This window comes from Brassica napus, chromosome A8 (genome assembly GCF_020379485.1).
Source record: "Brassica napus cultivar Da-Ae chromosome A8, Da-Ae, whole genome shotgun sequence".
NCBI lineage: Eukaryota > Viridiplantae > Streptophyta > Magnoliopsida > Brassicales > Brassicaceae > Brassica > Brassica napus.
The window spans coordinates 15,904,856-15,929,264 of record NC_063441.1 but is presented as its reverse complement, the minus strand read 5'-3'; the positions used below and the strand labels follow the sequence as shown (position 1 = coordinate 15,929,264).

The window sequence follows — 24,409 nt, the reverse complement described above, 5'->3', positions numbered from 1 at the left end:
AGAAAATTTTCACCTTGTGAAATTATTATATTGCTAGATTTCTCGACCAGTTTTGGGAGTTGTTTTTCAGGTTGAGTAGTACATCATGCCACTTTTCAAACTTAACGTAAATGATAGATGCAGAAGCAAGTAGCAATGATTTTATTGCAAGAACTAAAGAAGTCAGGCAAAAGAAGAAGAAACAAAGTGTGTTTATCGGTGACAGATCAATAACGTGACCGAAAGGTTTTACCATTTGACTTGTTGTCGTCGTTGATTCTCTCATTATATTCATCCATTTCATGCTGCAAGAAAACCCAATGTATTAATACATTTCTTGTAAATTGATACGTACCATTACTCGGTAGATTATAACCACAAATGAAAGACTATGTACATCTGTATACTTAGCCAATGAGAAGATGAATATAATTACTTCTTATCCATGAATGATATTAGCCCAAAACAAATATAAGTGATGCTAGATAGCCTAAATAATAAATTTTATTTTTGTATAATTGTATGACATTCATTGAAACTATTGTTTCCTTAATTTAACATGTTTACCAAAAAAATATATATATATTGTTTCCACTTTTTGTGAAGAAGTGCATGTTGATTTTTTTTTTTTGTGCATGTTGATTTAACATTAGTCACACTCACGTACTCTATTGTATACCCAAACCCGACTGCAACATTGTATGTATGAACAATTTAGTAAAATTAAATAAAAATTTTGGTTTAATAATTTGCGGACCATTCATGTTTATATAATTCCGAAAAAAATTGGAATCCAAAACTAATGTTTATGCCGATGACCAGCTCTGCTAGTGTGGTAAATAGGAGTCCGTGACAGGCCTGCAGCTGAGTTATTTACTTCATACCCAAATTCTAAATCCATCAACAATATATATTGATGTATTTAGGCAATCAATCCATGACCAAAAATATCACAATCTTTGTGTTTGAACCGGTCAAACACATTCAATGTGGAGACAAACGAAATAAACGGTGTAGGCCTAACTGCCTAACGTATGGTTAGTGGTTACACCTAGGCATGGCCAAAATAACTGAAACCGAAGAACTGAATCAGAACCAAACCGAAATACCCAAAACCGGAACCGGACAAATACTCTCAAATATCCGAACAGCTTCTATATTTTTATATCCAAAATAACCAAACCGAACCGAAAACCGAACGGGTATCCGATATATATATATATATATATATATATATATATATTAATTATATATATACATATAATATAACTAAATATATATTTTTAATTTAAAATTCTATTAAAAGTCTCTGAAAATAGTTGAGAATAACTAAATTATTATAAAGTATCCAAACTACCCAAAGTATCTGAAACTATCCGGATAGTTTTATCCGAAATATCCAAATTAATCTGAAATATCCAAAAAAATTATCTAAATCATCCTAATTATTTGATATTTTACCCTAAATAACCGATATTTTATCCAAATTATCCGAACTATCCGAATCCGAATCGGACCAAATGAAAACCGATTTTTTCGGGTATTTTCCGGTTCCTATATTTACTATCCGAACCGAACCGAACAGAAAATAGGCCAAGTAGTAAATGAATCCTCTAGTTTCCTATCTAAACTATCCGAAACCCAAAATACCCGAACCGAACCGTACCGAAATGCCCATCTTATATATTAAAACAGAAGTCACAATATTTTTCATGTGTGATTTTTTAAAGTTGGACCATCTTTAAAAAAATTTGTTAGATGTATATTTTTGTTATCCTAACAATAAAGTAATTCCTACTAATTATCATAAAATATTCCATATATCATAATTAAAAGATTTTCTACTTCCTACTTTACATCGGATATTTAATTTCCTACGGATGCTCCATATACGAACATTGTATATAACTTAAGAAAACAAGATTATAATTGCATTATCATAACTATATTTTTAAATATAAACATTTATATCTAGATCCATAAGTAGATATGTACAATATCATTTTATTAAGGATATAATAAGTTTAAACCAAACCTATGCCAACCACCAAAACCAAAATATATTATTTTATTTTTATGCATTGCACGTATGGATTAGAAAAAAGAATCATACAAGAACCCTCATTTTACCAAACTATATTTATTTAGTTTATACGAGAATTTGAAATGGACCATTATCACAATTGCATACATACAAAATATAAATTATTGTATTTGAAATAGTTATATCAACATTTAAAAATATAATTAAAATTAAAATATATACCACTAATTATTTAAAATAAATATATATGCATATAAAAGCTGATTATAACACCCGCTCGGTTGAGCGGGTCAAGATCTAGTGTTTAGTTACACCTTTACACTCATGCAGTTTTTAGGAAATATCTTAATGGGCTACGAATGGGTTTCTTCCTTTATCTATCTTCGGCCTTTTGACTTTAAACGTAAGGGTAAAACGGTAGTTTCACCTCGCCCCTGATCCATCGCTGCGTATATATAAAGTCGCCTGCAAAAACTAGGGTATAAAAGCCCCAAATTATTTTCTCCGCTCCAAGAGAACAAATCCTTCGCAATCGACCCAACGGTACCCATCCTTCTTTCACGTCGCCGGAGATCGGTAAATCGTCTCTAATTTTCTCATCTCCCTCTCCAATTTTAAGATCTTAGATTCGTCTATCGCAGACTTTTCAGATTCGTTTATTTAGTTGCGAAATTCGATTTTGAGTTTTGTTTGGGATTTGTATGTAGGTCGTTAGATAATGGCGACGTTTGAGCTATACAGGAGATCGACGATAGGGATGTGTTTGACGGAGACTTTGGACGAGATGGTTCAGAGCGGTACCTTGAGCCCTGAGCTAGCTATCCAAGTCCTTGTTCAGTTTGACAAGGTGACTGATCTTGCAGAGTCTTTTGTTTTTAATTTGTGTTTTTTTGTCTGATGTCTGTGTCCTCCTTTTGTAGTCCATGACTGAAGCTCTGGAGAGCCAAGTCAAGACCAAGGTGTCTATCAAGGTGATCTTTTAAGTCTTGTTGCCCTTTTTTTATTTATTTATTTGTTTTAAATCGTGTGATTGTTAGTTCTAAACAATCTTGCTCTACTTCGTTTTGGTTGGTTTGAACCTGATGCAGTTATTCATATTTCGTGGAAAAATGTTTTAGAGTTGAAAGTTTAAGATTCCACATTTCCACTAAATGTTTCATGCATTATGTCTAGTTTTGAGTTTCTTTTGATGGCAATTTGATTTAATTTGTATGGATACAGTTATCTGCATGATGATTAGATTGTTTATCTTGATAGAAACTAGCATTGTCATGAATTCTATCAAGATTACTGTTTGTTTGGACGTTAACTTATATATATGAATAACAGACTGAAGCTATCCGTTTTTTAAAGTTCAACATGAGATTAGGCTGTATGGTTTATAAGTAGGAGCTGACATATGTTACCTCAAGATTATCCAGATTATTGTCAATCCATAAAGCTTAATCTCAAGTTATTTATGCTACTGTTTTAGTGTGACTATTGGTAGCCAAATATTCGCACAAGATAAGAGAGTGTTGGCAGATGAAACAACCAGATACTTAAATATTGTTTTGTTGTTTCTTGTACAGGGGCACCTGCACACTTACAGGTTCTGTGACAACGTCTGGACCTTTATATTACAGGACGCAATGTTCAAGATTGACGACCGTCAAGAGAATGTGAGCCGGGTCAAGATAGTGGCATGTGACTCTAAGCTGCTCACGCAGTGAGAGATGTATTAGATTTTGAGTTTTCTTTTTTACTTTGTAAACTCAGGCACTTGCTATATGTTGAGAGCTCCATTTGCAGCCATCAATTTAGCCTTTTATATGTACATTATCGGCCCAAAGACATATGGGACTCTGTTGCTATGAGAAAGTTCGTAAGATTCACCATCTCTTTTACACTTAGTGTTCAACTCATCTCTTGCTTACTTGTCCTCTAGTCAATGTGAAAGCTGTCTTCTTTTGGCGGTTTCCGATGTTTGGTCGCCATTACTATATCAGATGTGTTTATGGTTATCTAAAGTGAGAAATAAATATTGTCGGTCTTATTGAGTATGATAAAGAGCAATGGCTGTTTACAACAAGATTGAGAGATGCTGCTGCTGTTCAATATAGTTCACTGGGGAAAGATAACAAAAAGTGCGGTTTACTCCAACGTTCTTGAAGATGCAGAGGAAGTATATTTGAGAATAGACATAGATCATCTTCGTTTTCATCACTCAAGTCCTTTTGGATCTCCTGTCCTATGCTTTTAGCTCTCCACGTGCAACTTGTGTTTATTATATTCATTCATGGTTGTCATTGGGTTACACTAAAAACCAGAGAAATTCCGGTCCGGAATGATGATTTCAAGCGTCGTAAACCGGGTATAATTCATGACTTGGGCCATATCAACGTCTTGTTAAAAATGGGCCCATCAACAAACACGGAATCATAATTCTCAGAAACCTTCTTTCTCATCTAGAAGCTTTTACCAGAATTAGTAAAAAACGTGAACCAGGAGAGCACACGAGAGCTGATCGGCGATCAGCAGAGTCAGCCAAATTAGCGGTGAACAGTCGGGAGGAAGGGAAGGGATGATGATCTCTCAATTCTTCGTCGTATCTCAGCGAGGAGATAACATCGTCTTCCGTGATTGTAAGCTCCCTTTCTTCTCTCTCTCCCGATCTCATCCTCTCCGCTTCGAGACTTATCGTCACCGTTTCGTCAGATTATCTCCCTTGAAGCTTCTCTAAGCTCATTGATCTGTTTGATCTACACGCAGAATTTTCCAATTCAGATTTTACTATAAACAGATTAGGTGTTGTTGCATCCATTAGATGATTCTCTATACGTAGTAGAAGAGCGCATGCGATTTGATTGGATCAAACTAGAATTTTGAAGATATGTATCGTTTTTCATTTGCTACAGATCGAGCTGAGGTACCAAAAGGCAGTACAGAGACATTCTTCCGTAAGGTCAAGTTCTGGAAGGAGGATGGTAATGCAGAGGCACCACCTATCTTTGTAGGTATCATCGTCCTCTTTAGTGAATGTGAATGTGATAATGAAAATGAATTTGAACTCTTAGTGGTGACTGACTGGTGTGAGCATTCTAATTTTTGTTTGAGTGCTTTATAGAATGTCGATGGTGTGAACTACTTCCATGTCAAGGTTGTTGGTCTCTATTTCGTTGCCACTACGAGGGTTAACGTCTCGCCTTCTCTGGTTTTGGAGCTTCTACAGAGGATCGCTCGTGTTATTAAGGACTACCTCGGTGTTTTGAATGAAGACTCTTTCAGGAAAAACTTTGTACTTGTCTATGAGTTGCTTGATGAAGTCATTGTAAGTGCCATCATCATTAGCAACTATATTTATGCATAGTAGCGAATATTACTAAATATGACCCTTTGATTAGGATTTTGGCTACGTGCAAACTTCATCAACCGAGGTTTTGAAATCCTATGTATTCAACGAGCCAATTTTGATTGCTCCTGCACGCCTTCAACCTATCGATCCTGCTGCCATCTTCACAGTAAGATTAATTTTTTTTTTTTTTTCCTTTTGTATGGTATATGTGAATGACTCCTTGAATTAATGTTATCCAGCAAGGATCCAAAAGAATGCCTGGAACAGCAGTTACGAAATCGGTTGTAGCTAATGATCCTGGGGGTCGGAGAAGAGAGGAAATTTTTGTGGACATCATCGAGAAAATCAGTGTTACTTTTAGTTCAAGCGTGAGTATATGCTTTTTTATAGTTTATTATATCACTAGTTACGGAAGTCTTGGCAGGCTCTGTTTAATGTTTTAATATATGCAGTTGCATCTTCATGTTAGTTTTTTTCTCCTGGAAAGTTTCCGTAACTTTTCTGATATCTGAACAGGGTTATATACTGACTTCTGAGATTGATGGCACCATTCAAATGAAGAGTTATCTTTCTGGCAATCCAGAAATTCGTTTAGCTCTTAATGAAGACCTAAACATAGGAAGAGGAGGAGCATCAGTATATGGTATTATTGCTTATTTCATCCCATTGTATCAAAATTATTATCTTGATACAATGTTACTATATGTTAAATTCTTTAGTTTATAGCTACTATATGTTAAATTCTTCTGCGTCTTTGAGGCAAATCAATGAATCATTGTTAACTTCATACCCATAAAGTTGGTTCGATCTACTATTAAGGTAACATTCATAATTGAGGTATAAATTCATTCTTTTCTTGCAGATTATAGGAGTTCTTCAGGTTCAGGGGTGATACTTGATGATTGTAACTTTCATGAGTCTGTTCGGCTTGATAGCTTCGACTCGGATAGAACTTTGTCCCTGGTAAGCTTCAAAGATTTACCACATAAAACACCTTGTAATTGTCATAACATGTTATTTTGCTCTTTAACTTGCGTTTCCTTTTCAGGTTCCACCAGATGGTGAGTTTCCAGTAATGAACTACCGTATGACTCAGGAGTTTAAGCCTCCTTTTCATGTTAATACCTTGATTGAAGAGGCCGGACGCCTTAAGGTACAATTTGAACACGTCTTCTGGTCAGACGGAGAACTAAATAAGTTTCTTAATTGCTTTATAAATCTTTTTTCCAGTGCTTAATTCGTATATCTCTCTACTTCCTGAAATTTAGGCTGAAGTGATTATTAAGATACGAGCTGAATTCCCTTCTGACGTAGTTGCAAACACGATTACTATTCAGATGCCATTGCCAAATTATACTTCCAGGTTGGTACGCTTGCATAGATGATAGCCATGGTAAATTTTGAATCACACAAGATATTGGATTCAACGGATTGTGTTTTGTTGTGACAGGGCTAGTTTTGAGTTAGAACTTGGTGCGGCTGGACAGAAGACAGATTTCAAGGAAACCAGCAAAATGCTTGAATGGAGTTTTAAAAAGGCAAGTCTTGAATCTCTCTCGTGGTTTGCTATTGAACATGTAGTATGGTTGCTTCCGTTTGCTAATTGTGATGTTCCAGATTGTTGGCGGGGCTGAACATACACTGCGTGCGAAGCTGACATTTTCACAGGAGTTTCATGGTGATCCTCCAAGACAAAAAGCTTTCCTTATTTGTTTTCGCAGAGAAAAGATAAAGCATTTACTGATAATACATTCTCAATATCGTTTTAGGTAACATCACAAAGGAAGCTGGGCCTGTCAGCATGACGTTCACGATTCCGATGTACAATGTTTCTAAACTTCAGGTAAGTACAATGCCGACGGCGCCCATCTTATATTGCCGTAGCATTTACTGTACTCTACTCTTAAATCACATGTTTTAAATGAACTGTGTGGTGCAGGTCAAATACTTGCAGATAGCAAAGAACTCAAGTAGTCAAAATCCATATCGTTGGGTGAGATATGTGACACAGGCCAATTCGTACGTGGCTCGGATATGACCTACTTTCATATAATGTTTTGTCTCTTTGTATGTCCCCAAGTAACTTTTCTCTTTCCCTTCTCGATAATGTTTGTTCGGATTCTGATCACACTTGTTCTAAGTTCTAAGAGGTTGTTGAGAAGATGCTTCACAGTCAGGCCCGGCTTAATTTTTGAGTGGACCTTGTGCAAATTCTAACTTTTCAGAAGCAATAAAAGTAATTTGCAAAAAAAGGGCCCTAATTCTATAAAATTAGACCTTAAATTCTAACTAAATTTTATTTATTTTTTGGGGGACCCTGTGCAAATGTGCCTTGTGCACAGGGTAAGAGCCGGCACTGTTCACAGTACGTGTCGAATGTTAACTCTTCTGTCTTATTTCTCTTTATATATGTTCTTGTTTAGGTTTTCATCATATGCTTCATCTTGTCCTTTCTTCCTTGATGATCAATTAATGAACACTTGTTAGATACACCATCGCTTGTGCTGCACGAGTAGATTAGCTTTTATTCATGGTTATTACAATTTACAAAATTATTAGAACAACTTTCTTCCCCACTGTACACTATCTATATATGTATATACATACCACTTCTCAGTAACCACTTTCACCAAATCACTCCCTCTACATGTGTAAATTTACTTCTAAAACCAAGACGTATGCTCCTGTTTTTATTACCAGGCAATTCAAACAGAAACATGTTTGGATGAGTGAAGGTTTATATTAGCAACAAATCTGATTAGTAAGCTCAGGTTCATAATCTCTCTATCATAATTGAATTTAGAATTATTTATAAGTGATATAGCAACAAGTCGCTTTGGCCGAGTGGTTAAGGCGTGTGCCTGCTAAGTACATGGGCTCTGCCCGCGAGAGTTCGAATCTCTCAGGCGACGTAATTTTTGTTATGAAACCTTTTTACGAATGATTAAAAGGAACATATAGCAAACAATGGGCCGTCTCACATGCATTACACGTTCTTTTTAACTTTGATTAGTTTCAAAACTGGCGAGTCTAACTTCAATTTTTAGTTGTTGGCAAGGACCTTTCAGTATTGTCCTCTTCTTAACGTTGGAGCAAGTCAAGAATCTGCTTCGTGAATTTTTCTCAACATTCTTTATTGTTGAAGATGATTGATGACGATTTAAAACAATACTAGCATAGGAATCATTATGATATTTGTTCAAACAGCACTGTTGTTGTTACATACAATTCAATGTTTTTGTTTCTATACTCTGAAGTAAATGTCTCTACCATAATAACATATCCACTGAACAGTCAAGAACACATAAAAAAAAAGAGTGTAGTTTATTTAATCTTTGAAGCAAGATAAGAGAGGGTAGAGCAGAGAAGAAAAAAAAAAAAAAAAAGAACGAATCTGTTATTTGTTGTTGGGGGAGAGAACCTGAAGTTAAATGGTGGCTGTACATCTTGGGGGTTAAGCAGCTCTAATGAGGAGATCATCTAGAGAAGGTCCTTGGTGTAGTGCTGGGATGGTTTCCTCCACCAGATCCTCTGCTTCTATCTCCTCCGTTATCGGATCTTCCTCTGTCAAGAACATGCGGGCTATTGAGTTTGCTGCTGTCTGAATCCTGGTTCTGGTTCTGGTTCGAACCTGTTCCTCTTTCACTCTCCTGGGGACTTTTCTTTTGCCCCGAGGAAGGACTAGGTTGCCCTGAGCTGCTTTTTCCTTTGTCCATGTTTGAGAGCTCGTTAGCGATCTGACTCCGTCTCTCCTTGAGGAAGTTGAGTCTCATTGTCAACTTGGAAAGTGCAGAAGTTGTTGTGTTTCCCTATTTGTATGTACTCAGCTTCAAGTATGTTCTCAAATGAAACAAAATGGTATATGTTTTTTGTTGTTTCAGTAAATATGAAACTTACCTCTCCCTTTGAGCCAGACCTCTTAGACGTTCCAGCAACCTTTTGCGAGCTTTTGCCACGTGAATCTTGTTGCTTCTCTATCTCATTTCCTCTTGGATCCCCCTGCCCTTCCTACAAAATGTTAGGGCATAAATACAGAGAAAGACTTGACAGACAAGTAACAGATATATATACCTTGAGCGTTGTATTACTAGCGGCTGCTTCCGTATCCTTTTGTTTCTCCTTCCTGTGTGTGTGACAAGGTTGAAACAAGACTAGTACTTAGCTTTGTTGTGAGGTCAAGTTTTGAATGTGTTAATGAATCCTTACATTTTTGCATTATGCTCTGGACTTCTCCGAGACTCTTTGCTACCACTAGATGCTTTAACGTCCTGTTGACCAAGTCTGTTCTCAAGATCATCAACCTTATGCTCCAAGCTGGTAATATCATCCTCCGCTTGAGCTACATCTTGCAGATCTTTTTTCAACTGCAAAAAAAAAAAAACATGTCTCTTACAAGTTAGATATGTACTTTGTAACCAACACAAGTTGCTAGGCAAGAATAAGAAGAAGAGCAACCTTTACATCAGTTATTTCTGGAATAGGTTGGTTCCTTTTTGACATGTTCAGTCCTACTTCCAGAGCTGCTTTCTTGTCTCTCTCTTGCTGCAACTGCTCTTGTAGTCTTTCCACCTAATTGAAAAGGTAAAGAACTTTGTAAACACACTCAATAAGACAAAACTTCATATATCTTTTGTTTTAAAAGCTTTACTTCTTTCTCTAGAGCTTCACGCCGCTCATACAAAGCTTTCTTCCGTCTCTCCAAACTAGAATGTAGTACTGCATTGTTCTTAACCTCCTCAGTAATTTTGTTTTGTAGCTCTGATTTGGTTGTCTCTAGTCTTTCAACGTCAGCACTGTAGAATATATAATCATTGTCAGATAAAGTATGTGAAATCACTTGTATAGATGATGATGATGATACTTACTCGGCCTCGTCCACCTCTGCTGAGAAATCAATAGATTCCATGGAAAGGTTTCTCTTCCCCTGTGCACATTTATAAGACCAAACTTTTACTTAAACGTTTTAAGAGCTAATAAAAACCACATCAAAGAAACTTACATGGGCACGGCCCCAGTGCCTTTTACTTTCTCCTGATGCACTAGACAATGTAGACGGTTCCTTCATGGATGAGTTTCTATCTTCAGTTTTTGAGACCTCACCAGCCTTTACATCTGTATGATCAGAACCTTTAGCTAGGATGCTATCATCCTTTCTTGCATCATCATGCTGTGGTAGTGAAGACCGGTTAGAGCCGGATAAAAGCTTTTTAGTAACTTGTGGCTTCATACTTCCTTTTGGAGATTTGGATTCAGAACTTAAATTATCATTTATCTACAATATGAACAACACAATGCCCAAGTAAGGTGGAGTGAAGAGTAAGGAACTTGTAATATGGAGTGGAGAACAAGGAACTTGTATCATCAGTCTAGAATGGATTAAGTACTGAACCTTAGTATGGGACCGTGCCTTATGATCATCATCATTATCAATGTCATCACCATGATGGTCTACAGAGGCTTCACTCTCACTGTATGACCCTTCAGATTCATCTTCGAGGTCTTCTTCCTCATCTGTGTAGTCATCAGATCCTTGTGTCCCTTCATCATCATCATACTCTTCATCATCTGTTCCCTCCTCACTTCCACTACCACTCTCTTCTGAATCAGAGTACAAGCCAGCTGACAAGGAACCTTCCTGCATCGATATACCATTTATGTAGCTAGAAGTCAGGGTCTAGAAATAAGCCCACTATGCACAGAGCAGGATTTGAGATTTTGGGGGTTATAAACATTTTTTAAGAAACTTCAATAATTTTTTTGGGGAGCTTATCCTTATATAAAAAACATATAATATTTTTTGGGACCAAAACCAATGTTTCATTGGACTTTGCCACGATCCGGTCCTATGCAGAATGGTAACCTTTCCATCATTATGATAATGTGACAAAGGAGACACTTATTAACAGAGATATAAAGTAAAATCTTACTCCAAAGATGCTGTCATATTCTTCTAACAATGTTATGACTATAGCCTGTGCATGATTAGCTGCAGCAGCAGCTTGCAGAAGTTGCACAGAGCCATCACCGCCAACATCAAAATCATTCTCAATTTCACAGTCACCATGGAGAAGAGGTCTAAGAAGTAAAGGTGCCATACAAGCTGCAACTGCATTTGTGTTCATCCGGTTCACATTTTTGTTAGAGGCCACAACCAGCATCATCATCAGGATCCTTGCAAGAAGGAAAAAACAAACAAACACAATTAATAACAAAAAGTTAAGGTTTCATCACTGAAACTATTGTAATAAGCCAAACAGATAATAAGAGACTATATACCTTTGAAGAAGGCGACGATTTGGTTCAGGGAATGATTCACTAATTGCTTCACGCATGGCATTGACTCTATGGCCACGGTCACCTGATAATGTTACACGTTATAACATATGTGAACGTGTTTGGAGTGTAAGTAAAGTATAAACTTACGGCAAGCTTCAAGAAGGGCGTTGCAACAAGATGCAGGCACTGGAGAGGAAGGCATCTCTCTAAGAACAGTCTGCGCATTTATGAAAACAGTTAAGAGAGAGATTTAAAGAGCAAAAAAGGCTAACTCAGCATCATTGTAGTGGCAGGTACCTTAAGACAATCACCAATAACATGAGCATCTTCCGTGGCAGTGAACTCATTTCTCCCTGAACCAAAGTGACTACATATTTAATATAAACTCACAATGCAAGGAAATGAAGTTTAACAGTGTATATATAGACCTTGCTCATATTCACGAATCCGATGGTTAACATCATCAACATCAGCAGCTTGTCTCAAGATTCCTTCTGTCTTGGCTCCTGAAAAGAGAAAGTTGTCTTTTTTTGTAGCTCAAAACTGTTAAAACGAAAGCAGAAAATTCAAAGGTGGGAGGCTGAAACTAGTACCATGATCTTCAACAAATCTAAGAGCTTTTTCCAAGAAAGATGGAGATCCATCAACTTCTTCTAGAGCAAGTAGTACTGGTCTTCCAAAGACAGTCAAATTTGTTGGTGTCTCATCTTCTGTCAAAAGGATTAAAATACAAAAATGAATCAATGTCTAAATCAACTGAAAGAGAAACGAACTGGTCAGCCTTGAACACTCCAGAGGAAGGGAACATATGTTTTACATTATAAAAAAAAAAGGTGACAAAACATACTCGGTTCATCAACATCGACAGGGGGTGCATCTGGTGCATTATCATTCCTGAAGATACCATTTTGACCCATAACATGGGAAGCACTAGGTGCTTGTGTCAAAGCGTTTTCTAGTGCAGTTTTCCACTCTTGTAGATCCTCCATTGTGTCAGCCTGCAAGATAAAATATCAAATCATATTTGATAATAACAAGACCAAGGATATAAAAAAAAAGAAATAAAAGTTGGGAAGAAACCTTGAGGGTAAAGGCACGTCCATCACGACCATCAGGGAAGAGAACAGTCAACAGCTTCTTATCTGCCTTAACAACCACACTAAAAACAAAATAGTCCCATGTTATATATGATGTTAGTAACACCGAAACAGATACATATATAGGTTACAGAGACAATAAGCCAACCTGCCTGAATTGTTGAGATCAATTCCCCCAAGGGTTAAATTGACCTCACCGCCTCTCTGTTGAACTGCGCTCTGTAAAACAAAACCACCTTTTAGTCCCTCCTCCTCTACTGCTCTATGAAACACACAAGGAAGTAACATTTTGCATCAGAATATGTGAAAGGCTTACCGGGTCACTTCGAAAGAAAACAAGTGAAGTGCGCGTCAAGATAAACCATCTTTTCTTCCAAGATGTCCACCCAAGCCCTGTGTTAAAAAAAAAAACCTTTTGAAAACATATCAACCAAATTAATACGAACTTTAGCACTAGAGTTATATCCCAACACTACTTATCAACAATCCCCCAAGAAAAATGTGAAAAGGTGTAAAAGTGAAACATAAGGAGGTAAGAGCCAGTTTTTAAGATATAGCAGCCACAGTGAGAACAGCCAGCATAACCCACTTGACATGATCACATGATATATGTCCTTACTAGCCTAAGCTGGACATCATAGCATTGCAAAAAAAAAATACACACAAAAGGCTTCCTGAAAGTAATAATATCATGCTAATTAAGAAGCAAGTAAAACTTACCTTTTGATGAAATAGATAGAGGTCCACTCTTGAATACCTACAAATTCACTAAAATACTCAGAGATATATCTAAACATAAACGCAATCAACATACTCAGAGTTAAAAGGATTGTTTCTTTTTCGTTTGCATTATTGTACATTTGATTAGATATGTTGTGTTTATACATTAAAACGAATTCACAAATTAACATGAAAATGAAGGATAGTGTATGGTTCTGTCTTAGGGACACAATCATGTAAGAAAGAAAGTAAGTACGGTGTTGTTGTTGCCGGTGCCACGGGAACGAGAGTCTGCGTTTCCAGACTGAGCAGGAGGAATACTACATGTGTCACCCTATGATTGGGAAGAAACAATATGTTGATCGATATTAATAGGGAGATGAATATTGAAAATGAGAAAAAGAGAGAGAGACGTACATGTTGCTCCTGGTCTTGTTCGTTAGCATTCTGCTGTTGTTGAGGAGGCTGTGAAGAAGAGGAAGAAGATTCTCCCTGTTTGTTAGACGTAGATTGATACATAACTTGTTATATAACACAGTCTTCACGCCATTCACATGCGGCACTATATCCAGAGAAAAATAAGAATGTCCGATCAAAACTCGAGGAAAACGCAAGCTGGTCTCAGATCATTAAAAAAGAAGCGTGAATTCAAGAAACAATACCTTGATTTTTTTTTTTGATCTGGAGGAAGAAGGAAGGAGATGATGTTAACAATAACTATTTTTGAAAAAAAGTAAAAAAAATTAGTATTCTTTTAGGGTGAGATTTGATTGATTGATGTGTTCAACGGAGTTTGAGAAGGAGAGAAGAGGTGAAGCGGAAAATTTGGGCGTAAACAGAGGAAAGCCCCTTCTGTTTTTATTCGGTAGTAGTTTGACATGTCATCATATCACCCTCTCTTCTTGGAGGGAAAATTTCCAAAAGATTTATAAGAAAAATAATAAGAAATGTATAAAATGCAATTGTCTGTCTTACAATCACTCTTCAAGATATATACTCTAGTGTTAATATAACGTTTCTTTTATAGCTTCTCTTCGTAGTCTCTACATCCTTAAGAGAAAAAAAAAAGTAGAAATGACCTTGCATTGGTTGACCATATGACCAGACTATGCTGAATGGTGCTAAGCACGACCATCCACCCACCACTCTTTTAAATGCTGACACCTCTGTTTTGATTATTCTCTTGCATCTATCAGTTAGAATAATTTTAAACTAGGTATCTTTTAGATACTGTTGCGTGCATGGGGGACTCAATTCCTTCGTCTCGATTAATTTGATTTTGTTTGAATATAATATTTGGATCATAAATGATAAAACCAGTCTTGTTTGTTGTATCATATCCAAGCAGCACTTATGCCCCCTTGCGGCACATAACATCCGGAACACTCAGGGCCGGTCTAACTTTTTTTTAAAACTTGTAATGTCTACTCGAATACCAATTTGTGTCCACATTTTTCATATAAATTTTTTATAGCGCCCCACAACATAAAACTGAAGTTATGTATAAAATTGAGAAAATTGAGATATTCTAAACGGTCGGTTATAATTATTTTGCCTGTGCTCTGGACGGCACCATGCATGAGATGCACATGTATGCGGCTGTTTAACCAAGAGGTCTTTTAGGGAACTTACTCTGAATGAAAAAAATGCGATAACAAATTTTTAATTCGCTATATAAAGAAGATTCAATAAGATTCTATCCCAATCCTAACAAACCTAGTTGCTTGCTTGTTGTCTTTTTCCCTATTTTGTGAAAAATTAAACCAAAAAAAAAAGAAGAGGAAAAGGTTGGAGAAGACGAAGACGAATCATTCAATCAATCAATAGGCTTTCTCTTCTAGAGCTTCTCCACGCAAAAACTCCCACAATGGAAATAGAGGTATCTAGCTCGACTCGTTTAGATAGTATTCGTGTCCAACGCAAGACGTTGCAGAACTTGCTCCAGGATTGCCAAAGAGCTCTCCAGCTTCTAAATCTCTCCGATAGCGACCGCGTTGGCCAACATAGTGACTCACCGGATAGGGAAGAAGAGCTGTCTTCTTCCGAATCAAGAGATCCTGAAACCGATAAAGTAATGCTTATATCCTCATGATATCCTCATGATATATGTGAATTTAAAAGCTCTTTAATGATTTATCTTGCAATGCAGTTGTATGAGCTCATCAAGTCTAGAGTTGAATGCCATGACTTTCGAGATAGGTTAGAGTTAGCCCAAGCTTCACTTCTCCTCCAAGACCTTCCTGCTGGTAAACAAGTTCATTACAGTTTGAATAAGTTATATGTCCGTGTTGCGTTTAGCTTTAACTCTAGGTTGTTGAATTTTGGCAGAAGATGGTAGCTCTTGGGATGTAGTTAGTGAAGATGATATATTATGGGGTGACAAAAGTATGGAAGATGATTATGTGGTCGTTAGGGAAGAAGATGTAGCAGATGGTATTGCTTGTTTCATGGTTACTTATTTATCTTCCCTTGAGCAGACTAAGGTACGTACGTTCATCTCTGTGTCCTTTATGTGAACTTATCATGTGTAGTTAATCTGAGTGTGATATCTTTTTTTCTTTGTAGGATATTTCACCTGATCAGCTTCAGAAAGGTATGCTAGTGAGTTTGACTTTTATTATGTCTCTTCTCCTTATCAAAAAAAAAAATCAGATACTAAGAGTATGTGCTTATTATGAACTGGGAATGTAGCACTTAGCACCATGTTTTCTGTGAAGAAGAGAAAGGGGAAACTTCGTAAAGCATGGGAAGGTAGTAAAGTTATTTACAATGTTGCTTCATGGAGCGCCACTGCTATAGGGTACATTGATTCACCAAACACACACTCTTTTCTTTTTAACATCACATCCTTACTTTGAATGCTTCTAAGTTCTCACCAATATCCTTTTAATGGCAACTACAGGATATATCAAAACCCGATGATCCTGAGTATTGCATCTAAAGCCTTCTGGGTGTCTTGCAAGGCTATATCAAAGCTTGTCTGAATTGAATAACACATCTAACTCACAGGGTGGGGCTCATAAGTTACAACAATGTTTCTATATCATTTAATTTTATATCTGTACAGAATGCCGTTGGTGTATCCTTCTTCTCTATTATAGTTATCCACAAACATGCAATGTTAAAGATTAGTTCACATTCTGAAATAATCTGTATTTCAAAAACAAGTGCACAACTGTTTTATTCTTTTTTCCTTGTCAAAATCACCAAATAAATGAGGGAAACAGAGAATGTGACTCTTTTGCGTTTTGAGCTAGTGTTGTGTTTACCATGCGTACATGTCATCCACATTGCACTCGCCTAGGTACACTTTAACACTCATTTGGCGATCCACAGCAGCCTTCAGCTATCAGAACTCTGTCGCTTGCATATTATCTATTTCTGCAAATTCAAAAAGATAAAAACTTCTTGCTACTTTTTTTAATTTATTTGGAAGTTAGTTCCTCGGGAGCTTGGCAACGATCAGCTATCTCGTCTAGTGTCAGTGGCTCTATAGGATCTTTACAACTGCAGAAGTTGCCTCTCTAGACAAGATTTGAAAGAGAAGCAGGCATGGTGTGATTCTTAACTGGCTTCATTAAGATCCCAATCATGAACTGGGGGGTCTGTCACGTAATAATAGTTAAGGATTAAACTCCACATAACAGAATGGTGGAAGTAGTATGCAATTTTATTTTAAGACGGGTTGGATTAATTTCAAGCCGAGATCAAAGTGTTACCTGAGAAGGTAGAAGAAACTGAGAGCTCAGTTTGTGAAGTGATCAATTTGTTGTTGTTTTTTTTTTTTTTTTATGATAAGATGTTAGTATGAATTCTCATTAAACGAAACCTAAGTTGAAATCAAAAAACACCAACTAAAAGTTGTATAGAATGGATTTAACAGACAAGAAGAAGAAAACAAAAAGCGAGGGGGTACTAACTACAAGTACAACTAAATAATTGTGGTTTAGGAGGGTAAACATGATGACGTCATATAAACCAAGAAATATTATAAAAAAAAACAGGGAATAGAAAACGAAGTAGAGAGAAGGAAGAAGCAATCGATCGTTGGTTCGTCGCGTCGCACGCAAGACGACGCAGAATACAAAACACCACCCCCCCCGTCGTCGTCGTCGTTGAGGGAGGTCAGCCCATAAGTCGCTCGAGTCGCGACCCGCCCTTATTATATATTGTATAATCAATTCCTTTGTACTATTAGGTTTCTCATCGGAAGAACGAAAGCCCCTTTTCTATGAAATAGAACTAACGGGGAAGATATATATATACACCGCGCTGTCCTCGAGTTTCGTCTTCTGGGTACCTTCAAAGTTTTCTGCTTGCTGTCGCTTCTTCTTCTCTCGCTCCATGACACAGACACAACGAGTCTTCCAAGCCTGGAAAGGAAGCAATGTAAGCCCTTTCCTTATCTTACTTTACTGTTTTTGTTTCTTGGGTTTGGTCTGGGTGATGGATACTTCTCTCACTTCTCTTCTCTGGTTTGAAAGTTGCTTACTTTTTAGTTTATTTTGCCTTGTTTCTTGATTGGTTCAGCTTTGGTATGCTGTAAACTCATGTATGGAGAAATTGTAAAACTTGTGCTTCCTGTGTGAAAAGCATGAAACTTTTATTGCTTGATGATGCGTTCACAACCATTTTGACTCAAACTACGTTGAATAATTAGTGGTTATGGGGAGTCATAAGCTGTGTACATTAGTTTGGTGGTTTAAATTAGAGCAATCTTATCTCTATATGATCTTGATATGCTCTGTCCTTGCTCTTTTTTTCAGAAGTTCATCCTTGGTGGGAGATTAATCTTCGGCCCGGATGCTAGATCAGTCCCTGTCACCGTCCTCCTCATCATAGTCCCTGTTATTTTATTCTGCGTGTTTGTAGCAAGGCATCTTCGCCACGAGTTCTCTCCCTACAATGCTGGATACGCTATCTTGGTCGTTGCAATTCTCTTCACTATTTATGTTAGTCTTAGAAAAATCAATTTCTTCTTGTTCTTTCACTTGCTTTTTGGCATTCAAATTTGTTATTGTTTGCTTTGCTTAATCACGTTGTTGGTTTTGGATTAGGTATTGATCCTCCTCTCCTTCACATCTGCACGAGACCCTGGCATTGTCCCACGAAACTTACATCCACCAGAGGAAGATCTACGCTACGAGACAACACTATCAGCAGACGGAAGACAAACACCAAGCGTTCAGATTCCTCGGACGAAAGAAGTCATCGTTAACGGCGTTTCCGTTAGAGTCAAGTACTGCGACACGTGCATGCTTTACAGGCCTCCACGCTGCTCCCACTGCTCCATCTGCAACAACTGCGTCGAGCGCTTTGATCATCATTGCCCCTGGGTGGGCCAATGCATTGGACTGGTAAAAAAAAACTCATTTCAAAAAAATGTTAAATAGATTACTGACTTGGAAAAGTTCATTGGCAGAGAAACTATAGGTACTTCTTCATGTTTGTCTCCTCGGCGACACTTCTCTGCATCTACGTGTTCTCCATCTCGGCGTTATACATCAAGATTCTGATGGAACATCAACGCGGAACCGTGTGGATGGCGATGAAAGAATCTCCTTGGTCGGTTGCGCTGATGATATATTGCTTTATTGGCTTCTGGTTTGTTGGAGGGCTCACGGGGTTTCACTTGTACCTCATAAGCACAAACCAGACAACCTATGAGAACTTCCGGTACAGAGCAAACAGCAGAACCGTTGCTTATAACCGCGGCTGTGCTAACAATTTCATGGAGGTGTTTTGCACCAAGGTTAAGCCCTCGAGGAACAACTTTAGAGCCTTCGTGGAAGAAGAGCCTCCAAGAGTTGTTACAACAACCACCAGAGAGTCAGAGGATGAAGCCGGAACCCGGAGACAGAAAGTGGAGGATGATCTAGACATTGGGGACGATCTTATGAATATATCACAGCGGTGTAATCCAGCAGAGCAACCTCGTCATGGTTTGGATATTGACCAATCGATGCTTGGGGTTGCTGAGAGAGCGGGAACGATAAGGACGGAGACGAGGCATGGAAGCTGGGGGAGTAGAAGAAGTGGGAGCTGGGATATAGAAGCAGATGTGAGTAGTTCTAATGTCAGGGAGAGTCGGAGCTAAGTAACAGAAGAGGGAGGAGAAGGGGGAGGATGTGTTTATTACTTTTGTTTTTTTTTTAATTGGTACCAAACATTTGGAGGAGGTCTCTTTTTAGGACAGAAGTCGGAAGGATCTGATTTGGTTTTGGGGGATTTGCCAGTCAGTTCATGTAATCTTTGAGTATAGTCCCCTTTTCTGATCTTCTTTTCGTTTCCTTAATTGTGTATTGTGTGATATTCTGTTGTTGATATTATGTGGAATTCCATTCTGTATTTGCGTTGATAATATCTAGCTTCTTGTGTTTAGCTCAGCCAAAGATATATATAAGTCTGGACATTTGTAAGTGAACTCGAGATTGGAATTGATTCCAGACTGAAAACCTGAATCTGTATCTAATCCAATATGTAAAAATATCCAAACAAATTCTTTAGAATAGTATTTAATGTATTCAATGTTAATTGAATTCGAATGGATATCCAAAAACTTGAATGATTTTGATTAAAATCTGAATTATTATCTAAAATAGATATAAAAAACAATTAAGTTTATCAAATATTAGCTTTATGTTTATTTTGAACTGACCATAAAAATATTCAAAATTGTCTGAAATGAATTCAGGTCTAAAAGCATCTTAGACAACGTTATAAAATTTTCCTGAATCCAAAGCATCATTAACCGAAACTACTTGAACATATGAATCTGAACTGGATTCAAAAGACTGAACCCAAAAAATGGATCCGGATATGAATGGGTATCCAAAACGCCATGCCTATACGTCAAATAAAGATTCAGTGAAATGTGTTATGTTCTATCATCCTCAACAGTCAACACTTGTCACGTCGTATCCTAGTTTCCTAAACAAGGGAAGACGATAATGGACTTTGTCGTCGACTAAACACAAACAACAAACCGCATTCACATAGGTCCTCCAAAATTAGCAAGTATAAATATAATTTTAGTATTTAATGTATCTGATTACAAATATAGTATTTTCTAAAGTTATCCAACGTTCCTAATCTAGCCAACTAAGTGTACAATATATATACCCCCTAAACTAAAAGACAAACAACATAAAATTGAATAACGGACCCGAGAAAAGAAACATTCAGACGCAAATAAATGGCTACTCTTAAGCTCAGCATCAGCGTCGCCTCATTTGAAATACATTGACGCGATCTGCGATCGCTCACATGACCAAGCTTTCTGCCTCCAGACATTGACTACCAATCCCCCTACGGCTGCTCCCATTGACTAACCATATTCTTTGTTGCGTATGTTTTGTTTCTTAAAATCAACCAAAGACATCTTTACTACTGTTTGCTTTGCATGTGAATGATTTTGAATGAGAATGATCATTCTTTTCGGTTAAAACCAATGTTTCTAAAACCGATATGGTAACAAAACCTAAAAAAGTTTTTGGATCAATGGTTAATACAGTTCGACCGAATTCAATTTGGTTCGATTGCATCAATCATAGAACAATAACTAGAACCAAATCTATATGTTTTGTCATTTTTTTAATATAGTTGAATTTAGTAATTAAAGGTTTTAATAAATGATTTTGAAATAAATTTAAATACAAACCAAATAAAATATCAAAGTTTTATTTGTACTAGTGTTCTTTTTATAAACAAGTCCGGTGATATTCAGTTTATTTGGTTCGATGGTTTTCGGGTTTTTGGCGGATTGATATTGGATTATTAACGGTTCGATGCTTTTGATTTTGTTATTTATATTTCTGGTTCGCAGTTTAAACAGCTGGTTTGGTCCGGATTTAAAATTACTTGTTCAAACGTTCTGCATGGTATTAATTGCAAATGAGACTGATCATTATTATTTTTCCTAACAAAATGTCTTTATTATCTCTGAAAAGAATCCACTGGCCGTGGCCGTGATGGCCCTCGCCGTATCCCACGCCGAGAAGACAGCGGTTTTTGTGGATGAGACGGCAAAGAAAGATCCAACGCTGAAGGCTTCGTTCACTGAGTGCCACAAGGCTTACTTAGCCGTGGTGGCTGATCTCAAGAGCGCAAACGTGAAGCTCAAGCTATCCCCGGATACAGCTCACTACGACGTTAGGGCTTCTAACGACAAAATGAGACGCGTGGCAGGATTGGTTGGGACAAACAGTGACAATGCTTCAACCACGCTCAAGGAAATGCCCGTGCTGATGGATAAACTCCTAGATCTTGCAGCTGGAGTTGCCGATGCCGTGGACTGGGCCGGTCCTGAGCAAAGCCTAATGAAACATTGGCCTTAGGTCCCCAAATTTTTTGAAAAAAATTATATGTAAATAAGCTCTTAATTTTTTTTTTTTTTTAAATTTAAGTACCCAAATTTTCGGGGCCGGCCCCTGGCCGTGGACTACGATGACGAGAACATCCACTGTCGCGTCTGAATTTAAACCGGTCGGGTTCTTTTTTTTTGTGTTCAGAAATACAAATGAAAATACATAACTGAATATATTTTGTGTACACATATATTTGTGTTACGGTAAATTAGTTTTTTCAGTTTCTGAAATATATGCAGAACTGGTGTGGTCAAGTTTTTTTGAATAAAAAGTTGATTTGCAGTATGATTTTTTTACAAATTTTAATATCGATCTGATCATAGAACAATAACAACAAACGAGAGTAGTGTAATTAAGATATGGAAAGATATTTCAGCCTTTTGAGTATGATATGCAACAATCCTAGTATGATAAGCCCTCGAGGAACAACTTTAGAGCCTTCGTGGAAGAAGAGCCTCCAAGAGTTGTTACAACAACCACCAGAGAGTCAGAGGATGAAGCCGGAACCCGGAGACAGAAAGTGGAGGATGATCTAGACATTGGGGACGATCTTATGAATATATCACAGCGGTGTAATCCAGCAGAGCAACCTCGTCATGGTTTGGATATTGACCAATCGATGCTTGGGGTTGCTGAGAGAGCGGGAACGATAAGGACGGAGACGAGGCATGGAAGCTGGGGGAGTAGAAGAAGTGGGAGCTGGGATATAGAAGCAGATGTGAGTAGTTCTAATGTCAGGGAGAGTCGGAGCTAAGTAACAGAAGAGGGAGGAGAAGGGGGAGGATGTGTTTATTACTTTTGTTTTTTTTTTAATTGGTACCAAACATTTGGAGGAGGTCTCTTTTTAGGACAGAAGTCGGAAGGATCTGATTTGGTTTTGGGGGATTTGCCAGTCAGTTCATGTAATCTTTGAGTATAGTCCCCTTTTCTGATCTTCTTTTCGTTTCCTTAGTTGTGTATTGTGTGATATTCTGTTGTTGATATTATGTGGAATTCCATTCTGTATTTGCGTTGATAATATCTAGCTTCTTGTGTTTAGCTCAGCCAAAGATATATATAAGTCTGGACATTTGTAAGTGAACTCGAGATTGGAATTGATTCCAGACTGAAAACCTGAATCTGTATCTAATCCAATATGTAAAAATATCCAAACAAATTCTTTAGAATAGTATTTAATGTATTCAATGTTAATTGAATTCGAATGGATATCCAAAAACTTGAATGATTTTGATTAAAATCTGAATTATTATCTAAAATAGATATAAAAAACAATTAAGTTTATCAAATATTAGCTTTATGTTTATTTTGAACTGACCATAAAAATATTCAAAATTTGTCTGAAATGAATTCAGGTCTAAAAGCATCTTAGACAACGTTATAAAATTTTCCTGAATCCAAAGCATCATTAACCGAAACTACTTGAACATATGAATCTGAACTGGATTCAAAAGACTGAACCCAAAAAATGGATCCGGATATGAATGGGTATCCAAAGCGCCATGCCTATACGTCAAATAAAGATTCAGTGAAATGTGTTATGTTCTATCATCCTCAACAGTCAACACTTGTCACGTCGTATCCTAGTTTCCTAAACAAGGGAAGACGATAATGGACTTTGTCGTCGACTAAACACAAACAACAAACCGCATTCACATAGGTCCTCCAAAATTAGCAAGTATAAATATAATTTTAGTATTTAATGTATCTGATTACAAATATAGTATTTTCTAAAGTTATCCAACGTTCCTAATCTAGCCAACTAAGTGTACAATATATATACCCCCTAAACTAAAAGACAAACAACATAAAATTGAATAACGGACCCGAGAAAAGAAACATTCAGACGCAAATAAATGGCTACTCTTAAGCTCAGCATCAGCGTCGCCTCATTTGAAATACATTGACGCGATCTGCGATCGCTCACATGACCAAGCTTTCTGCCTCCAGACATTGACTACCAATCCCCCTACGGCTGCTCCCATTGACTAACCATATTCTTTGTTGCGTATGTTTTGTTTCTTAAAATCAACCAAAGACATCTTTACTACTGTTTGCTTTGCATGTGAATGATTTTGAATGAGAATGATCATTCTTTTCGGTTAAAACCAATGTTTCTAAAACCGATATGGTAACAAAACCTAAAAAAGTTTTTGGATCAATGGTTAATACAGTTCGACCGAATTCAATTTGGTTCGATTGCATCAATCATAGAACAATAACTAGAACCAAATCTATATGTTTTGTCATTTTTTTAATATAGTTGAATTTAGTAATTAAAGGTTTTAATAAATGATTTTGAAATAAATTTAAATACAAACCAAATAAAATATCAAAGTTTTATTTGTACTAGTGTTCTTTTTATAAACAAGTCCGGTGATATTCAGTTTATTTGGTTCGATGGTTTTCGGGTTTTTGGCGGATTGATATTGGATTATTAACGGTTCGATGCTTTTGATTTTGTTATTTATATTTCTGGTTCGCAGTGTTAATTTATTTCAACACCAAGAACTGATCTAGATTTGATTTAATTCAACCCTAACACATTTCTAAAGAAGGTAGGAACACTAACCTTGATCCATGCTTGGATGCAATC

General features: G+C 37.0%; 6 protein-coding genes and 1 non-coding gene across 10 annotated transcripts; 6 read left to right on the top strand and 1 right to left on the bottom strand.

Moving 5' to 3' along the window:
• Positions 1–2,363: 2,363 nt before the first annotated feature.
• On the top strand, positions 2,364–3,900 carry LOC106427801 (transcription initiation factor IIA subunit 2-like). Its single transcript, XM_013868528.3, has 4 exons — positions 2,364–2,599; positions 2,731–2,870; positions 2,944–2,994; positions 3,595–3,900. Exons 2-4 carry the CDS (start codon positions 2,742–2,744, stop codon positions 3,733–3,735), a joined length of 321 nt encoding a protein of 106 aa, XP_013723982.1. The 5' UTR covers positions 2,364–2,599; positions 2,731–2,741; the 3' UTR covers positions 3,736–3,900.
• Positions 3,901–4,440: 540 nt separating this feature from the next.
• On the top strand, positions 4,441–7,785 carry LOC106427792 (AP-4 complex subunit mu). Of its 2 annotated transcripts, XR_007315395.1 has the most exons (14): positions 4,441–4,647; positions 4,921–5,015; positions 5,130–5,333; positions 5,407–5,523; positions 5,597–5,725; positions 5,874–6,000; positions 6,220–6,320; positions 6,406–6,510; positions 6,626–6,720; positions 6,808–6,895; positions 6,975–7,035; positions 7,127–7,200; positions 7,297–7,523; positions 7,717–7,785. XR_007315395.1 is itself a non-coding variant. In XM_013868520.3 (13 exons), the coding sequence occupies exons 1-13, from the start codon at positions 4,587–4,589 to the stop codon at positions 7,393–7,395; spliced, it is 1,356 nt and encodes a 451-aa protein (XP_013723974.2). In that variant the 5' UTR covers positions 4,441–4,586; the 3' UTR covers positions 7,396–7,531. The 2 variants fall into 2 exon arrangements, 1 of the variants encoding a protein (XP_013723974.2); XM_013868520.3 differs by lacking the exon at positions 7,717–7,785 and having other exon boundaries at positions 7,297–7,531.
• A 402-nt stretch (positions 7,786–8,187) lies between these two features.
• Positions 8,188–8,269, top strand: TRNAS-GCU. The gene has a single exon. It is a non-coding gene; the product is annotated as a tRNA-Ser (tRNA).
• A 301-nt stretch (positions 8,270–8,570) lies between these two features.
• Positions 8,571–14,321, bottom strand: LOC106427830 (rho GTPase-activating protein REN1-like). The gene is made up of 23 exons (XM_013868553.3): positions 14,113–14,321; positions 13,868–14,012; positions 13,707–13,784; positions 13,451–13,487; positions 13,047–13,123; positions 12,879–12,949; positions 12,714–12,792; positions 12,481–12,631; positions 12,227–12,343; positions 12,062–12,139; positions 11,931–11,986; positions 11,781–11,850; positions 11,634–11,715; positions 11,285–11,528; positions 10,747–10,992; positions 10,357–10,629; positions 10,223–10,281; positions 10,006–10,150; positions 9,813–9,926; positions 9,564–9,721; positions 9,429–9,480; positions 9,255–9,365; positions 8,571–9,166 (listed from the first exon to the last, which is right to left on the bottom strand). The coding sequence occupies exons 2-23, from the start codon at positions 13,967–13,969 to the stop codon at positions 8,834–8,836; spliced, it is 2,733 nt and encodes a 910-aa protein (XP_013724007.2). The 5' UTR covers positions 13,970–14,012; positions 14,113–14,321; the 3' UTR covers positions 8,571–8,833.
• A 774-nt stretch (positions 14,322–15,095) lies between these two features.
• On the top strand, positions 15,096–16,686 carry LOC106427831. Its single transcript, XM_013868554.3, has 6 exons — positions 15,096–15,521; positions 15,600–15,696; positions 15,779–15,933; positions 16,016–16,043; positions 16,142–16,250; positions 16,353–16,686. The coding sequence occupies exons 1-6, from the start codon at positions 15,318–15,320 to the stop codon at positions 16,432–16,434; spliced, it is 675 nt and encodes a 224-aa protein (XP_013724008.2). The 5' UTR covers positions 15,096–15,317; the 3' UTR covers positions 16,435–16,686.
• A 720-nt stretch (positions 16,687–17,406) lies between these two features.
• LOC106427794 (protein S-acyltransferase 8-like) lies at positions 17,407–22,859 on the top strand. Of its 3 annotated transcripts, none has more exons than XM_013868523.3 (5): positions 17,407–17,574; positions 17,649–17,839; positions 18,217–18,402; positions 18,508–18,807; positions 18,873–19,811. In XM_013868523.3, exons 2-5 carry the CDS (start codon positions 17,795–17,797, stop codon positions 19,545–19,547), a joined length of 1,206 nt encoding a protein of 401 aa, XP_013723977.1. In that variant the 5' UTR covers positions 17,407–17,574; positions 17,649–17,794; the 3' UTR covers positions 19,548–19,811. The 3 variants fall into 3 exon arrangements, with proteins under 3 accessions (XP_013723977.1, XP_013723976.1, XP_048593734.1); XM_048737777.1 differs by adding an exon at positions 22,240–22,859 and having other exon boundaries at positions 17,482–17,839; positions 18,873–19,216; XM_013868522.3 differs by having other exon boundaries at positions 17,477–17,839.
• LOC106427843 lies at positions 20,346–22,118 on the top strand. The gene is made up of 2 exons (XM_013868566.3): positions 20,346–20,797; positions 21,400–22,118. Exon 2 carries the CDS (start codon positions 21,421–21,423, stop codon positions 21,784–21,786), a length of 366 nt encoding a protein of 121 aa, XP_013724020.1. The 5' UTR covers positions 20,346–20,797; positions 21,400–21,420; the 3' UTR covers positions 21,787–22,118.
• Positions 22,860–24,409: the final 1,550 nt, after the last annotated feature.

What these genes read in the sequence shown, in the direction of transcription:
- LOC106427831 (XM_013868554.3), top strand. Translation starts at nt 15,318, where the DNA reads ATGGAAATAGAGGTATCTAGCTCGACTCGTTTAGATAGTATTCGTGTC. An exon ending in GAGATCCTGAAACCGATAAA is followed by an intron (nt 15,522 to 15,599) that starts GTAATGCTTATA and finishes CTTGCAATGCAG; the next exon opens with TTGTATGAGCTCATCAAGTC. An exon ending in TGGAGCGCCACTGCTATAGG is followed by an intron (nt 16,251 to 16,352) that starts GTACATTGATTC and finishes TGGCAACTACAG; the next exon opens with GATATATCAAAACCCGATGA.
- LOC106427830 (XM_013868553.3), bottom strand. Translation starts at nt 13,969, where the DNA reads ATGTATCAATCTACGTCTAACAAACAGGGAGAATCTTCTTCCTCTTCT. An exon ending in GCACCGGCAACAACAACACC is followed by an intron (nt 13,488 to 13,706) that starts GTACTTACTTTC and finishes GTGAATTTGTAG; the next exon opens with GTATTCAAGAGTGGACCTCT. An exon ending in CGCCCTTCTTGAAGCTTGCC is followed by an intron (nt 11,716 to 11,780) that starts GTAAGTTTATAC and finishes TAACATTATCAG; the next exon opens with GTGACCGTGGCCATAGAGTC.
- LOC106427794 (XM_048737777.1), top strand. Translation starts at nt 17,795, where the DNA reads ATGACACAGACACAACGAGTCTTCCAAGCCTGGAAAGGAAGCAAT. An exon ending in TGGGCCAATGCATTGGACTG is followed by an intron (nt 18,808 to 18,872) that starts GTAAAAAAAAAC and finishes GTTCATTGGCAG; the next exon opens with AGAAACTATAGGTACTTCTT. An exon ending in ACCAAGGTTAAGCCCTCGAG is followed by an intron (nt 19,217 to 22,239) that starts GAACAACTTTAG and finishes TAAGCCCTCGAG; the next exon opens with GAACAACTTTAGAGCCTTCG.
- LOC106427843 (XM_013868566.3), top strand. Translation starts at nt 21,421, where the DNA reads ATGGCCCTCGCCGTATCCCACGCCGAGAAGACAGCGGTTTTTGTGGAT.
- LOC106427801 (XM_013868528.3), top strand. Translation starts at nt 2,742, where the DNA reads ATGGCGACGTTTGAGCTATACAGGAGATCGACGATAGGGATGTGTTTG. An exon ending in TCCTTGTTCAGTTTGACAAG is followed by an intron (nt 2,871 to 2,943) that starts GTGACTGATCTT and finishes CTCCTTTTGTAG; the next exon opens with TCCATGACTGAAGCTCTGGA. An exon ending in AGACCAAGGTGTCTATCAAG is followed by an intron (nt 2,995 to 3,594) that starts GTGATCTTTTAA and finishes TTTCTTGTACAG; the next exon opens with GGGCACCTGCACACTTACAG.
- LOC106427792 (XM_013868520.3), top strand. Translation starts at nt 4,587, where the DNA reads ATGATGATCTCTCAATTCTTCGTCGTATCTCAGCGAGGAGATAACATC. An exon ending in GTGTTACTTTTAGTTCAAGC is followed by an intron (nt 5,726 to 5,873) that starts GTGAGTATATGC and finishes ATATCTGAACAG; the next exon opens with GGTTATATACTGACTTCTGA. An exon ending in AAGAGGCCGGACGCCTTAAG is followed by an intron (nt 6,511 to 6,625) that starts GTACAATTTGAA and finishes CCTGAAATTTAG; the next exon opens with GCTGAAGTGATTATTAAGAT.